Genomic DNA, 15,890 nt, shown 5'->3' on the forward strand with positions numbered 1-15,890 from the left:
TTTAGAAGAAGAAATATTGGTCATTGAAAAAACAAAAGTAAAATTAACACTAGAACTGGTCTAAACTCAACATACTTGTGTAGTTGGTTATCACGTCAGTCTAACACACTGATCAAGGTTTCAGGTTTGATTTCCGGTGGATGCCACCAGTTAAGTTTTTTTTTGCACTCATACAACTCCCAGCCATGAGTCCATGGAGTGTAATACAACAGTGCCCTTATTCATTTGAACCGCTCATTAGCACATAAACTCATGAATTAGTTCTCACTTCTCAAGTTATGGAATATGCTTTACAGAAAAGATCTAACTGTAATTACCCATGAGAGCTTCAAGGCTCCATCCATGTGCAAGGCATCAGACTTTTAAGTCTAGATTATTCAGTAAGTTGGTCAATGAAAAAGATAATAGTATTTAAGGGAATAGTGATGTGTAGCCCATCTTGGAGTTTGTCTATCCTCAAAAGAAAACAAGGTGGTGGTGGGTATGGTGGGAGCTGGGTTCCGTCGTCCCTCATGATCATGGGTCCTACCCATCTATGGTGACAGACGTTTTTGGGGCAACTTGCAAATCTGAAACATTGAATCAGTGGCCTTTACCTTGACACAATAGTTTGATGGTTATTTCTAAGCATATGTCATGTACCGTCTAAGAGAGAGTGGTTGGGAAAAAACTGTTCCTAATCTAAGATTTGATCAATTAGATTGTGAAAGTTATGTCAAGGGAGGGATTCAGCTGAATAAGGAAGAATCAAGAGAGTAACTGGTTTAGAGGAAACCTTTTGCTGGTTGAGATTTGAGGCTTTTGCTATGTCAAAGTCATGAATTTGTGGATCGAACATTTTGCATAACAGTACTGTGAATAAAATCTTGAAACCAATCAATAAAAAGGAACAAAGCAATGATGGAATATAGAGAAAGGAAACTGTATCCTTTTAACTTGATTACTGAATTAATTATGGTACAAACGCTGTATGAAAAGAAGAAGCAGAAGAAGAATAAAAGCCTCATCATCCTCAGTATACAAAACGCCCAAAGACATCAAAATTGGGCCTTCGGAGAGGGCTCTGTCAGCCTGTGCTATCAGTTTTGTTTCTTTTTCTTTTTTTTTTTGGTGTATTGTACAGTATTTTCATTTTTTTTTTATTTTTTACACCATTGAAAAACAAAAGAACAAAGGTAATTTTACTGGCTGCTGCTGAAACACCTTTTTTTTTTGTTGGTTTTTCTGACGATTAGAAATTTAAAACTGTGAAATGCATCGTCTATGGCAAGCTATGGTTCTCTTTTTCTGCCGCTTAGTTTCATCTTTCCAGACCTTGGCAATGTCTTGTGCAATCCTCATGGCATCAGAGGAAGCACCAGAGAGCCCTCTCCTCGTGAACCCAACTGCATAGAGTCCAGCATTGCCTTTCCAGCCATGTGGGAAGGGAGCCTTTGGGAATCCATTCTTGGAGAAGAATTCACCTTCCTGTTCATCATGGAACCAAATCAAGATTAGTTCATTTGTCCCAAAAACTCTATATTGGTCAAAGATGGCAAAATTTACAAAAAAAAGTCTGTAGAAGGTTCTTAAAACAGTTCCTTCTTCTTCCCCCCTTTTTTTAAAAAAAATGATAAAAAATATTTGTGGTTTAAGGAAATAGGACAAATCATAGTCTGACATTTTTCAGTAAAAAAGATATTCCTTCACATTACAAAAAGTTCAAAAGCTGAGCAGAGGAGTTTAGAGCATTTTCTCACCTGAAGCCAGGAGGGAACATTGCTGCGGTATCCGGTAGCCAGAACAACTGAGTCGATATCAAGTTTTTCACCATTAACAAGCTCAACCTGTCCACGTGAGAAACGCTTGATTCCAGGAACAACATTAATGTCTCCTGATCTAATTTTCTCCAATGCACCAATGTCCAAAACAGGGGTTTTTCCTTTGGTGTTCTTGTGTTCCAATGGACCCATTGATGGCCTTTTCAGCCCGTATTTCTCGATGTTTCCGAGCACCAACCAGGCCAAGATCAACATAAGCTTGTCAACAAGCCAAAGGGGCAGCCATTTCAACAACAAAATAGCTAATTCAAATGTCGATTTCCCAAAAATTTCTCTTGGCAAGACATGAACCTGTTAAAAGGAAAACAGATTAGAATTTGATCTCATGGTTTTATTTCTCTTTAAAGAATATATCTGATAATTAAGGCATGTGTTGGTGACTTACCGAGCTGCGAACCACCATTGAGGGTGAAGCATTGTGGTTACAAAGATCAAGAGAAACTTCCATGCCCGAGTTGCCACAGCCGACAACTAGTACTTTCTGTCCCTTGAATTTTTCGCCAGACTTGTAGTCACAAGCATGGATAACTTCACCACCGAACTCGGCCAATCCTTGAACATCTGGCACCACACACTCGGCATTTTCACCTGTGGCCACCACAAGCCAGCGGCAAATGTACTCAAACTCAGTCTTGCTTGAGCCACTTGAAACGACGGTCTTGACCCTCCAGAAGCCACTGGTCTCGTCATATCTAGCCGACTGCACACACTCATTGAATTTTGGGTTGATATCAAAATGCATGGCATATGATTCAAGGTACTCAATGAACTGTCTCTTTGTTGGGTACTCAGGGAATTCCTCAGGGAAAGGTAGTTTGGGGAGTTGGCAGAAGTGTTTGGGAAGGTGAAGCTTTAACCTGTCATAGGTGCGTTTTTGCCACAAAGATGCAATGCATTCAGCTCTTTCAAGAACTACAAAGGGCACCCCTTGTTCTCTAAGGCAAGCAGCTGTGGCAAGCCCTGAGGGTCCGGCACCAACTATGACCGGACCATTGACCAAAGTCCATTTACGTTGAAAGAAATATTGATCTTGGTCAACAAGGCGGAACAAGTTCTCCATTGTTATGAGGGAGAAATCGGGAATTCTTTGTTTGGTGTGGTTTAGGCTTGGGTGAAGGATGTGCAAGAGTGAGTTCGTTTTTTGAAAATATGCGTTTATATAGGAGAACACAAATGGGAGAGCAAAAGAAGAAGACGATGTTTGTTGAGAAGAGAGTTGGATGTTCTTGGTTTGGGGGGAGGAGAGGGGTAGGGGGATGCTTAAATAGGGGAGGTGGCGTGAAAGGACCAAGTGATGGCATTCAAGAGTTAATGCGTTTGAAAGGGCCAGTTTCAAATCATACATTCAAGAGTTAATGGCTACCTTTTCTTATTTTATCGAGTATTTTAATAGATCTCATACATTATACTTGTTTAAAATATTAGCATTTTTTTTGGGATTTATTTTATTCTTTCCTTTAGAACGTTTTTGTGTTATAAAGATGTGGTCAATACTTTTTTCTTTTGATAATAATAACTACTATTTTTGTTTTTGTTTTTATTTTGAAATTATTATGCCAAGTAGCTGGGTATACATTAAGCAAAAATTGAGGGGGGAGAATACTTGGGTTACCAATGACAACATAGAGTTTCAATGATTTAGATGTCAAACATCAAATGTGCATGTAGATTTCCTACCAAGCTTGAGATTCCATATTATTGTATATCAATAATTGTATGTTCCATCAACTTAATAGTAAGTGAATTTTTGATAGGATTATTATATAACATATATAAAAAAAAAAAGAAAGAAAAGTATTTTAAATGCACAATCACAATCAATTAGCACAACTGTTGATATACATCATGGCAAATATGTGCAAAAGATGATTGGGATGATTGCAATGTTGTTGTTAGTTTTTTTATAAAAAAAAAAAAGAAAAGAAATACATTTAAGAATGAAGAGAAGATGATTGGGATGATGCCATTTGATGCTTGGCAAATTTCTTATTTTGAAAAGATACATTTAATCATTAAGAAGGAATTCAACAGCTACAAAGAACGAAAAAAAGAGTCCTTCAATGCAGAAATTAAGGGTGGTTTATGTTGTATCATTTGAGGTAAAAGGCAGTAATCAAAGATGAAGGAGAGGGATTAGAGGGAGAATTAGGGAGCAATGAAAGTGACACAACATCCTCATCTGATTCTATGGACCCATTAAGGAGTTTCTGCAAGCCGAAAATGTTAATAATAATAATAAACAATCAATAATAAATAATAAATAAAAAAGGTTTGGGGAATAAACAAAAAAATCTGTGGCAGTGGAAGGCCAAGTGGCAGAGAGAGGATGCTGAGTAGGATATAGGCGATGTTCCCACGTGCAGTGGACGAGCCAAGTTGCGAATAGGGTAGGGGCCTCAGTGTCACAATCTTTGGCCCTCAGTCCCACACAGCCCCTCCATAGCCTTGGGATTGCGACTTGTAAGGCTGTTTCTACCCTCAAAGCCCATTCTGCCAACCGTCCTCCACACCACCCTTGCGCCATCTGTCGACCCCGCTTCCCGTCCCTATGCAATTTGTTTACTAAATTTCACACCACTTTTCCAAACCCCATTAAAAAAAAAAAAATCTGTGCTATTAGCCAAATTATACACACTCACACCACACTTGTTTAACTATTTGTGTTTCTAGGCTTACGTTTTGCATGGTCGATTAAGGTTGCAAAAAGTAAGATGGGGAGAGGAAATGTGAGATGCCAAAACATATCAATATATATATATATATATATATATATATATGTATATATTTGTTATAGTCTTTATTGCTTAGCATTAGCTAGCTGGGGTTTATCTGACATCAAACTTATACCTTTGAAATAGTTTAGCTTTCATGAACTTTGATGATTTTTATTCTGTTAAAGAGTTACTTATGAGAAAAGGGTTTGAAAATCAATAATATATAATACATTGTATATCTCGCAGACCTCGAGCAATGAGGAAAAAACTTCGAAATTGGATGAAAATATGTATGTTGGAGGGAATATTCTTTATGCATGGTAAAGATTGTGAAGTAGTAGGATAATATAGGTTCAAAGCATGAATACACATCTTTGTTATGATCAAACCAAAACCTAATTATGTTTTCATTCAAGGTACGTGGAAGGCCGATAAGCATTGTTGCTTTCGGTGAATGCTTGTGAGTTTGACACGCACGCCTGCCTTGTAAAGTGAGGGTATCAGAGCTTCTTTTTTTTTTTTTCTTTTACTTTTTATGCTAATTATGATGGTGATTAGTTGAATGCTTAGGTTTTAGGGGTTGTTTGTACTTTCCTGGAATAGGCCTGTCAAAGTACAAGTTTATGATTATATGAAAAATTTGGAGTTGGAGGTAGCTAAGCTAGGCCAGCCCCACCCACCCACTTAATGGTGTTGATGAGTAAAAACCAAATTCATGAGAAGGAAGGGGCACCGAAGGAGAGAGGGATGCATGTGCATTGAGGACCTTGAATTCCATGTAGTCTCTCCTTTTCATGAAAAGATTGAGAGCTATAAGCTTGGCGTTTCTAAGGTTAACCATTTTAAAATCATTTTGGAGAATGAGCAGAATCACCGTTCCCACCTTTTGCTCTCTATTTCCCCCTTCAAGACAACTTAATATAAACAACTAAAAACAAGCCTCCAAATGCAAGCATACAAAGAGATATGAAAGAGAGAGAGAGAGAGATAAAAACTTAGTCATATCCCATGCATGATATCTGATAGGGATATGTGTATTTTTGTTATCCCCAGAGCCTCCCACACACCAAGTGACCAGCCTTGCATTGCTCCACCACCAGGCAGCGCTTTCTACTTTTAGGATGGGATTGATGGGTTTCTTTTTCTTTTAAAGAAAAAGAAAAAAAAAAGGAATTTCGATTCCTTTGTAGCAAGATCATAGAGGTTTCATTCGATAACTTTTGTGAACAGTCGGCGGTGTATACACTTTGGTAGGGGAAGTTAGCGCGTTTTGGGTAGAACATCTTTATATATAAATAGTGCCAACCCTATCTAGATTATATATTAACCCCCAAAAAGCTTTTGCTAAAATCTATAATTATAGTTTCAGTCACGCGTAACGAAAAGTTCAAGAAAGGCAAAATCATTGGCATATATATATACACAGACACACACACATTTATATAGTCACTGAACTGGCTTCTCACCAAGTTTACACTACTCTTGCACCTAGCTGGAACCTCAATTGCCGACTTAACTAAGCAGAAAGTTAAAGGGTTTCTATGAAAAACAACAATAGTTAGTACTATAATATATATATGTATGTATGCACTCTCTCTACTTTTGGCTGCACTATTTATTTAGCAACAAACATATATAGTTTAGAATCAGCGTAAGGGCCAAGCACATTATATATATGTAGTCAAGGGTGACCATGAATCCAATTGCATGCAATAGCTACCTCGCCATAATCTTTATCTACTTAATCATACAATATTCTTCACTACTATTTTTCTTCATCATTCCTTTATAATTTTGTAGTAGTACATACTCTCCTTTTATTCATCACAGGGAATTGAATATGCGAGAGAGATTGAGCGCAATTACAAGTTATTGATTAGCATCCAATTAGGAGGTGATAGTTGGTTGTCAATGGAGTACTCATTATCAAATATACATACATATATATTTTCCTGTAAACATACCAAGACGAGGACAGTTCTGAAATTGAAGATGAGGTCAATGCTAGTATAGAGCTACCAGTTGAATTAAGGAAAAATCTTTCTTTCTTGTCATTATTCATTATATTTTGTTTTTTTTCCCAATTAATTTTTTCAAAATTTGGTAGGGTCTGTCCATACGTGTTACAGATTTCTTTTATTGGGTCAACCAAATGAGAAAACGTATATCTTTACTTAGTTGCACAAGATATTAAATAATTAATTAAGTTCCAAGGTTAGGTTCAATTCATGATTAAGCGAGGACCCCAAAAGATTGCAAGTTCTATTTCCATAATTTTTACTAATTAGAACTTTTCAGCTCTCTCTCCCTCTCAGATTCCATGTATAAATTATAGAAGATGCATACTCATGGCAGCCACTACTTGAAACTTTTTATACCCTCCCTATTATTATTCATCTATGTATAAAAAATAACCCACTTACTTGCCCACCCAACAATTACAAAAGTATAAAGGTAACTTTTATTCTTATAAATTTACTATTACAAAAATATCAACCAGACAGAATTTAAAAACATTTATTCTTGTAAATTCACTTGAAGAGAATTGAGGTTCGAGAGTTAAATATTCCACACTTTCCCAATTTTCATTAATATTGTATTTATCCATATTTACAAAAAAAATGTATAATTATTAGAAAATTATTAAAGGTAGCTTTTCAAGAAACAATTTTTGGTCACTTAATGTTTGGAGACTTTCTGTTTTGGTTCACTTAATTTTTAGAAGTAACGTTTTGATCATGAAAATTTAAAAGTATTATTATTTTGGTCACTCAACCATTAAAAAAAATTAAATATGAAGAATTTTAAAAGAAAGTAAATAAAAATTTTGGAAAAAATTCTTGCCATGTGGACATGTTCACATAACAAGAGCAGATGATGTGGTCTATTTTCTTTTGACAGATGAGTTCAAAATAACAACACCTATTAATGTTGGTAAACCAAAATGTTATTTTTTAAAATTGAGTAATTAAAACAAAAAAAAATACTTGAAAAGTTCAGTGACCAAAAAGATAATTTAGTTAATAATAAAAATTTTCTGAAGAAGCAAATAACAAAAAGTAAATAACAATAGTATCAACTAAACTAAACGAAATCTAAATAAATAAAGAAATAAAGAAGCATCTTTATTGAATTCTACTTCTGACAATTTGATCTAGGGTTTACAGTGAATTAGATTATCAAACAATTAACATGGGTTAATTAAATAGGAAGAGTTTCGTCTTAGCTAATTATTTTAAACAAAGACTAATAGTCAAATGGCAGAAAAATCAAAGTGAGAATTGATTAATATCACCATTTCTATTGCATGCATATATATATAATAAAGTACAAGGTAAAAAGAATATGGGGGCACATGCCAACATGAGAGCTCCCGAAGAATATATGAGAAACCCCAATTAAACAAGAAGAAAAAAAATCTCATCGACAAATCTATATGAGAACATCAGAAAACCTTTTCACTTTTAAATTATTTAATTTCCATTAAGTAGCCATTAGAAGCTTAGAAAGATTTAGAAGATCTTCTTGCTCCAAAAACAGGAAGCCCTTCTCATGTTTTATCTCATTTGACCCACTAAATCTCTCACTCATACACTAGCAACAGGACAATAGTAATGTAGCACTAATTAATTCCTGTTAGAATATTTTCTTGCATGTGTTTGGATTCATTTTGGATATGAGAAGAACATAAATCTTAGTAAAAATGATTGGCACCAAAACAATAATATGATTAATTCTTTTGTGTGGGATTTTTGTCAAAGGCATATTGATGATGCCAACATTGTCACCAAACATTTGTTTAGAGCAAATTGGTATGGAATCAGCTTAGCTAGTTTTCCATCAATTATAAATGGAACCCTTAATTGCCTATTTGCTATTTATTTGAGAGGGCAGGAAGACATGAATTTTAGCTTAGTTGTTGTGCCTTTAATCCTAAGAATTTACGTGAATATTACACCCTGTTCCAAAGAATAAAATCTTTGAGGAAGAAGGGTTTGTGCTGTAAGATGCTCGAATATGTGTGTTCATTGTAGGTTTGTGACATGAATATGCTCTGTCAGTTTTCTTTCTATTGAACAAGACCAAAAGCATACATCTAGCTATTCTGACATATTTAATTTACATGCTCCTAGTTGTCTCTCATCTTGCTTGCATCTTGCAGCAAAATCTAGCATGAAAGATATATAGCACTTCTCTTTGGTAAATTAATCACTTCAATATAAAAGATTGGGTATCATTTTCTTCATTACTATTATTATTATTTTTATATTGAGAGATGGAGAGATTCAAATTTAATTTTTTTGATAAGGGAAAACATCAACTATTAAATCGAATATTCGAGTATTTTTTTTCATTTAAATTAATGTGTACCGTATGCAAACTTTAAGAGAAAATAGAAAGAAGAGTGAATTGAACTTTTACATGAATGATTTACTTACACAAATATAAGTATCAAATTATTATCTCTTTGATCTAATAATTTCACATTCAAAGTCCAAGTTTGGTGTTGCTAATGTAATGATTTAATGTCATGACAATAATGTGACAAATAGTATGTTATTTTTAAGAAAAATACAAGTGTTCATATTTCTTGAACTAATTTACATAGGAAGAAAATTGAGATATATAAGATTCATTATATGATTTTCTTCAAATTCTTAATAAAATTAAGTCACATGTCTAAACGTATTGATTTAGCATGGACCTTAATGATAGAGTTAATATATGCCCAATATCTAATCGGTTGGGTATAGAGATACATTTTTATTATTTTAATTAAGTATTATATTTATCAATAAAGATTTCCTTTATTTATAAGCTCATTTATAATTGTTATTATTTACTTATAATGATAAAATCCATGAAATAAGCATGCTTTGCAAAAATATTATAAAGTGTTTCTTTTTGCATTGAAACTTTATTTCTAAATGTTCCTATTCGATATTTTATCAAGACGTGACATTGATAAAGTCGAGAGATTGACACATAATTATGTTCCTTATTTATAAAAAAAGTAACCGATCACATAGGTTGATGTATGTGGATACTTGAACAACAATGTAGGCATTTATTACATGAACTAGTTCATTGAATATAACCCACCATGAAAATTTCATTTGATATCATACTTAAATGTCTATGGAAACAAATTTCTCATGTGATAGTTATGCAAGTAATCCTTAAATTTGAAATTATCAAGTTGTTTTGTATATGGCATGCTATAATTTGATACTAACATATGTAGTACTAGGAAAGGATACGGTATGGGATCAACTTTGGTTATAGCATGAAGCATACTGAGGCAAATGAATCATGATCTACATAGGATTCATCATCTTAAGTGATATTGAGATGAATATCTCATTGTTTCTTAACATGTATTGACTCAAAGGAGTCATTGGCCAAAGCAAAATAAAAATTAAAAAAAAAAAGAGTTTTTTGAGTTAAATAAAGAGTTAATGACTAGCTTCAAGAGCCAACATGAAAAAATATATATAAAGTATACATTGAACCATGATCGATGTCTTGCCTAGAGACTAGTTAATAAAAGGATTGAATTACATGATAAGACTATACACTAAAGGCTTGACCTGAATCACACTGACTTTACTTAACATTTTGATGATCATGACATATTATTAGATGTCAATTTTGATTTATAAATGAGAATTAATCAATTCAAAATTGATGATAAATGCAAAGAAATTAAATTCATCTAATTCTATTCAACTTAAAATTATAATTCATATTTATTGTTAACATATTAAGAACTTAATGGGTCACGCACTTTAAGAATGACAACGTGAGAAATTAAAATGGAGAATTAAGTTGGAATTAATTGTAAAGAAGTTTGGAATTTCAAAGATTTAATTGAAAAGTTCAATTTGATTGGGATAATCTTATAAATAGTGTAAAAATTATTTAAATCCTACTAGGATTAGAATTATTGCAATTGCCTAAAAATAAGAGTGTTTAGACTGCCTATTAGACACATAACAATTAGACTCCCCTATTAGACACATAACAATAAGAAAGAGGCTTTCAACATTTTAGAGAGAAAACCCACGAACATTCCCTAGCTAGCATTAGATTTCGGCCTAGACTCCCCCTTTGTCCTTTGGAAATTTTTTCACTTTTATTCGTATGGATCACCATTGAATATTGGACATTTGAACAAATAGTGGTAATCCTTGCTCTTTGTGCTCGAAGGTTTCAGCAATCAAAGTCTTTAAGCCTTGTTGAAATCGATATCTAGGTTTCGAAGGTATGTCGTCTTCTTACTTCGAGTTAAGGCTATAGATACTAAACAAATCAAGTATGATTTTTGCATCTGAACATTTAACTCATTGATTAATATATGATCCTCTACTTAAATAGTAGGATTCGAATTTCTCTTCCTCCAATTAAAAAAAAAATATGATTTTGTTTTTGAGAAAATTTTAACTTCATTGCGTATGTGTAATTAGATCGCATACTTTTATCAATGTGTACACTAATTTTGTTTTATTTTTGCCAAATCAGTAATTTTGAATAATTGACTTATATTATTTTTATTGACAAGCTTAAGAAATAAAAACTTTCCTTGAGTGTGCCCTTTACATAGAGGATTTTTGTTCTTTAATGTTTAAAAAATATGAACATACCAATAAAAAGAAGGAAACCATTTCAAAATATGGACCAACTATATCCCTTGTAGCTATCATTTTTCTAGCTAGGATATCAAAAATATATATTTCCCTATGTTAATGTTTTAATGATTGTAATTAATAGAAAGCTCTAACAGGCATAATATGTGCATATGCTTATGACAAACAGTTATCCAAAACAATATGGAGAAGCTCTTAAAATTAAATTAGTGCAAAGCCACCTAAACTGTGAATTATGCAGGAATTAGTTGACATTATAACCTTCAAAAAACTATATTCTGTTTTAGTTAATCACATGGAAGAGAGCATGAAAACTGAGACTACTTAATAAATTAATAAACCAAAACACATAGTCAAAACTCAAAACAAGAGTATGTCAATGATAGAATGGCATTAATGAGGGATATATATATATATATATTGCGTTGTTGGTGCGATGATCCAAATCATTGAACTAATTTGAAAGTGGGTAACCTCATTCCCCCTTTCTTTTTTAATTTTTGTTAAGAAACAAATCCCAACGGCCGTATTCGGTTGATGAGGTCGGTAAACAGTTTCTGAGATGAATGACAGTTGAAGTCATCTCTCTCTCTCTCTCTCTCTGTGTTTTAGGACTTGAAGTTATCCAGATACCATGTTAGGGGCATTGCACCTGGCGCAACCGAAGCTTTGCATGTGGCAATGATGCCCCATTTTCTTTTTATTTTGTTATTTGTAACTCTAAGCTAAAACAAAAATTGACCTTTTTTTATGTGGTGAGGCTTCTCTCAATTCTAGGTGCCGCCCCTCCTCTCAAACCCCCCCAAACCAGCACACATGGATTTGGATTTTCCAAGTTGGGGTGGAGAGATGGTTTCAATTTGAAAATGGGAATTAGGGTTTGAAACTAGAGGTTGAACATGTGGTGACCCCACTTTAAATCAGATTAGTTAATTAGCACTCTAAAAGGGGTTTCTCTCCATATATTCTATGTAAGCATGTCACATGAAGTTTTTATGTTATATACAGTACTTAATCAATTCAAAGTATATGCTCTTCCCACACTATGGTAAACTTAATTGTTTGTTAATTATGGTTAAGTTTCTTAATTAATACCACTTTCCACTTCTTCCTTGACTATCCCCACCACAAACTTATTGTAGCACTTTAACTTTGGTTTTTATTAGTGTGGCACTTTAACTAGCTTGGAGAATATAAGCTAGAAATAGAATTGTTTAGCGTCCAATTTCCAAGTAAATTCTCGCAAGGTGGATAAAATTAAAGAGGAGGAGAGGCATATGTAGTATCTAAACTCTAAATCCTGTTTGAGAATCCCAAGGTTGTTGGGGAGAGAAGCCAAAGCAGGTAATTAAGCTAAGATGCTGGAGAAATCGAAATGTCGACGTGGCTGTGTTAGCATCAACAAGATTCATGCACATTCCCTCGTCGATGAAGAGCGAGCGAGCTAGCTGCATATTCCATGCTCTTGGTCCCCTCCAACACATGATTAATTAACCCCATTTTTTGGCAGACGAGATTAATTATGATTGAAGAAGAAATGTTTTCAGCTAAATTCCCCATAAATACATTCATTTTATAAGTTTGCAAAGGCGTTTACGTAGTGTTATTTGTTGCACATGGGCGGCATTATATATATATTATATGAGAGGGAATTGAGGGCAAGGGTTGATGGTAGCTTAAGAATGATCAAAATCCATCCAAAATTAAATTTGATTACCATCTTCCATGTCCATGTGATGGTTGTAATTAAACTTAATTACTTCTATGTGCTTCCCCCACTAGAAATTAAGTCAAATGGGTTTCATGTTACAACCTTTTGAACATGTGTTCGAGTCAACCGTTCTGTTGACTTCTTTTGCTGCAAGACGTATGTAGTTAAATATCCCATCACCAAAAACTATATATGTTGCCAGATTTCAATGAAATTGAAAATGAAAAGCAGCAAGGGACATTTTTTCGTGTGTGATACCCCATTTAATATTGAACGTGAATATAATTGTTAAGATCTATATAAGGGTTTAAGTCAATTACTACTAGTAATTTGAACTTAATCTTATGAAAGTAAAGTAGTTTAGGTTTGCAAAATTATTGGACTAGTGATGCTTAAGACCCAAATTGCTACATTTTGAAAATCAAACCAAATTGTACTCTAAATAGTAAGATAGGACGAAGAAAATTTAATGAGCATAAATCTTCAATGAAAGAGAGAGTAATATTAGCACTAAAAACCATATATATAAAACTCGGATTTGAGTAATTAATTAACGTCTAAGCCAAGTTTGTTTGTTTAATCTTTTTTTGGCTGGTCAAGCAATAGGCAAAGCTCACTTTGACTATGAGCAAACTATATATCTTGTTCTTGTTCTAGTTTTCTAAGGGGAATCATTCAAAACTTCATAGTCTAACTAACAAAGAATTTAACTATAATAACTGTAACAGAAAAAAATATATAAGAAAATTAATTAATAAGTGGGGAATCAAGATCTTAACAGAACATGACCCTGAGTTTAATTGTAATGGAAACCAGAACGTGAATTAATTGCTTCAAGTTTCATCATGAGACAAGTTTGGGCATAAAGTATATTTTCAGGGTGAGATTAAAACATAAGGCCACATGGAAGATAGCATTTTTTTTTTCCAATTTACAAGTATCGAATATTAAGAGACTTGCATGAGACTGTTGGCATTGAAATTAGTCAAGTTGATGAGATTTTTTCCTTAAAGTATTTAAATTTTGATGCACCAAACTTACATGTGCTGCCTTTAGTCAATTATTCTCTTCTTGACCAACTAATTAAACAGATCCTTCATATATATATATATATAGTGAATTCATTTATTGGTGACACTATATATTATATTTGAGATAATGTGGACAAACTCTCTACTTGGATTGAAGCGGGAATTTATCCAAATTTATTTTTATTAATCTAATATTTTTTCATATGAAAGTAATTTTTTTTGGTATAACACTTGAAAAAATTTTCGAATTGTTTAAAAATATTTAAATAATTAGTTCTTATTCTTCTATTACATCCAATCAAATTCATATATTTTTATTTTGAATTAAATAGGAATAGTTGACTAATTGTCATTTGTCAAAATGTCACTAATTATTTTAAATTCACGTGACATTACATGATGATGATATAGAGGGTGAAAATATCGTATGATCGTATTATCATCTATTATAATATGTTAACATGCCACATCAATACCACATGACATAGTATAACAAATGATTTTTTGACTAACAACAATTAATTAACCATTAATCATAAAAACTTATTTAACTCAAAATAAAAATGTAAGCTCTTGATTTAATGCAATAAAAGAATAAACACTTATTTAAATTTTCTTGAGTAACTCAAGAGTTTGTTTAGATATTGTATTTTTTTTTTAATTTGAAATCACGTGGTAACATTTATTCTTCAAAACTTGATAAATTAATTGAAAAGGGTAAAATGAAAAGAGAAATTCATGTATTCTCATTTAATTTTCAAGAATTGGTTGGAACATGCATACCCCAAAAAGAGAAGACCTAATTTTCGATAGAAAGAGATATGTATGGCATACACACTTTTTTGCTTGTTTTGTTGGTAGAGATTATCGTGTGAAAGCCAATAAAATCATTCTCCTATGTTTCCTTGATTGACAAATGGCCAACATTGAGTGGGCTGTCATTGCATCAGTTTCTTAATCAAGAGGAGGGTGACAATCAGCTAAAGAGATGGAAGTAGAAACCCACCTTATTGCTATTGCAAATTCACACATGACCAAATATCCCACAAAGAAAAGCAGATTTTGTCAACAAAAAATTAATGAAGCTGATGGCAACTTTGAAGTTCAAACAAAGTTGATATTTGTCCATTTCAAGCTTGGTTTTCTTCTTAATTTGACATCAGCCTGCCTAATTACGAACTCCTTTTCATCAGTTTCAATGGCCTTGTATACTTTATGCATGCCCCACCAACTCTTCACACTTGTTTAATTCTACAGGTTCCTATCATTTCTTTGTTCTATATGCTTAATTTGCATAATTCACAGTAATCGGAGTTTGTTCTCAATCAAAATCAGTAACAACATGCTGCAAGGAGAGTCATTTAGCTTACTTGGCCATACAATCAAAATGATAAATCCATGTACCCTAGACTAGCTTGCTTGTTGAATATTTGATTTTTAAGTTAAATCATATATTCAAATTTTGTAAATCTGAAATACACTGTATATGATTTTAAAATACAATCGCATCTCAATTATCTTAAAATTTGAATTCGAGATTTCTAAGTGTTGGATGTGACATTGTGAATACTGAGACCAAACTGACTCTATTTGTATATTCATAAGTCAAAGAAATAGGACTTTATGATCATCCAATAAATATATTTATGAGCCAAAAATGAAGGCCCACTGACTGAAAGATAGCCACAGTATTAATTTGCCTGGACGAACATGGTAAGGCAAATGGTGTGCGCCATGTGAGAAGGAAGGTGACTAACTCACTCTTGGGTCCACACCACCTTCATAAAATCAATCAAACACAAGTTTTAGATAATTTTGATGTTGTGATTGCGACTTTGATTGTAACAATCACGTCGGCTCCCTACCCTGCTTAACTTTTCTTCTCTCTGTGTGTGCGCGCCCTATTATCATTAATTTCTCATATTTTCATTATATAATTTTTTGTTTTAACTCAATCTATAATTTTG

General features: G+C 33.1%; 1 protein-coding gene across 1 annotated transcript; it reads right to left on the reverse strand.

The window, feature by feature from the left end:
* Nucleotides 1-925: 925 nt before the first annotated feature.
* LOC18613017 (putative indole-3-pyruvate monooxygenase YUCCA5) lies at nucleotides 926-3,036 on the reverse strand. Its single transcript, XM_007050029.3, has 3 exons — nucleotides 2,206-3,036; nucleotides 1,740-2,111; nucleotides 926-1,467 (listed from the first exon to the last, which is right to left on the reverse strand). The coding sequence occupies exons 1-3, from the start codon at nucleotides 2,878-2,880 to the stop codon at nucleotides 1,240-1,242; spliced, it is 1,275 nt and encodes a 424-aa protein (XP_007050091.3). The 5' UTR covers nucleotides 2,881-3,036; the 3' UTR covers nucleotides 926-1,239.
* Nucleotides 3,037-15,890: the final 12,854 nt, after the last annotated feature.

The sequence above is a fragment of the Theobroma cacao genome, chromosome 1 (assembly GCF_053813885.1).
Source record: "Theobroma cacao isolate CCN51 chromosome 1, ASM5381388v1, whole genome shotgun sequence".
Taxonomy (NCBI): Eukaryota; Viridiplantae; Streptophyta; class Magnoliopsida; order Malvales; family Malvaceae; genus Theobroma; species Theobroma cacao.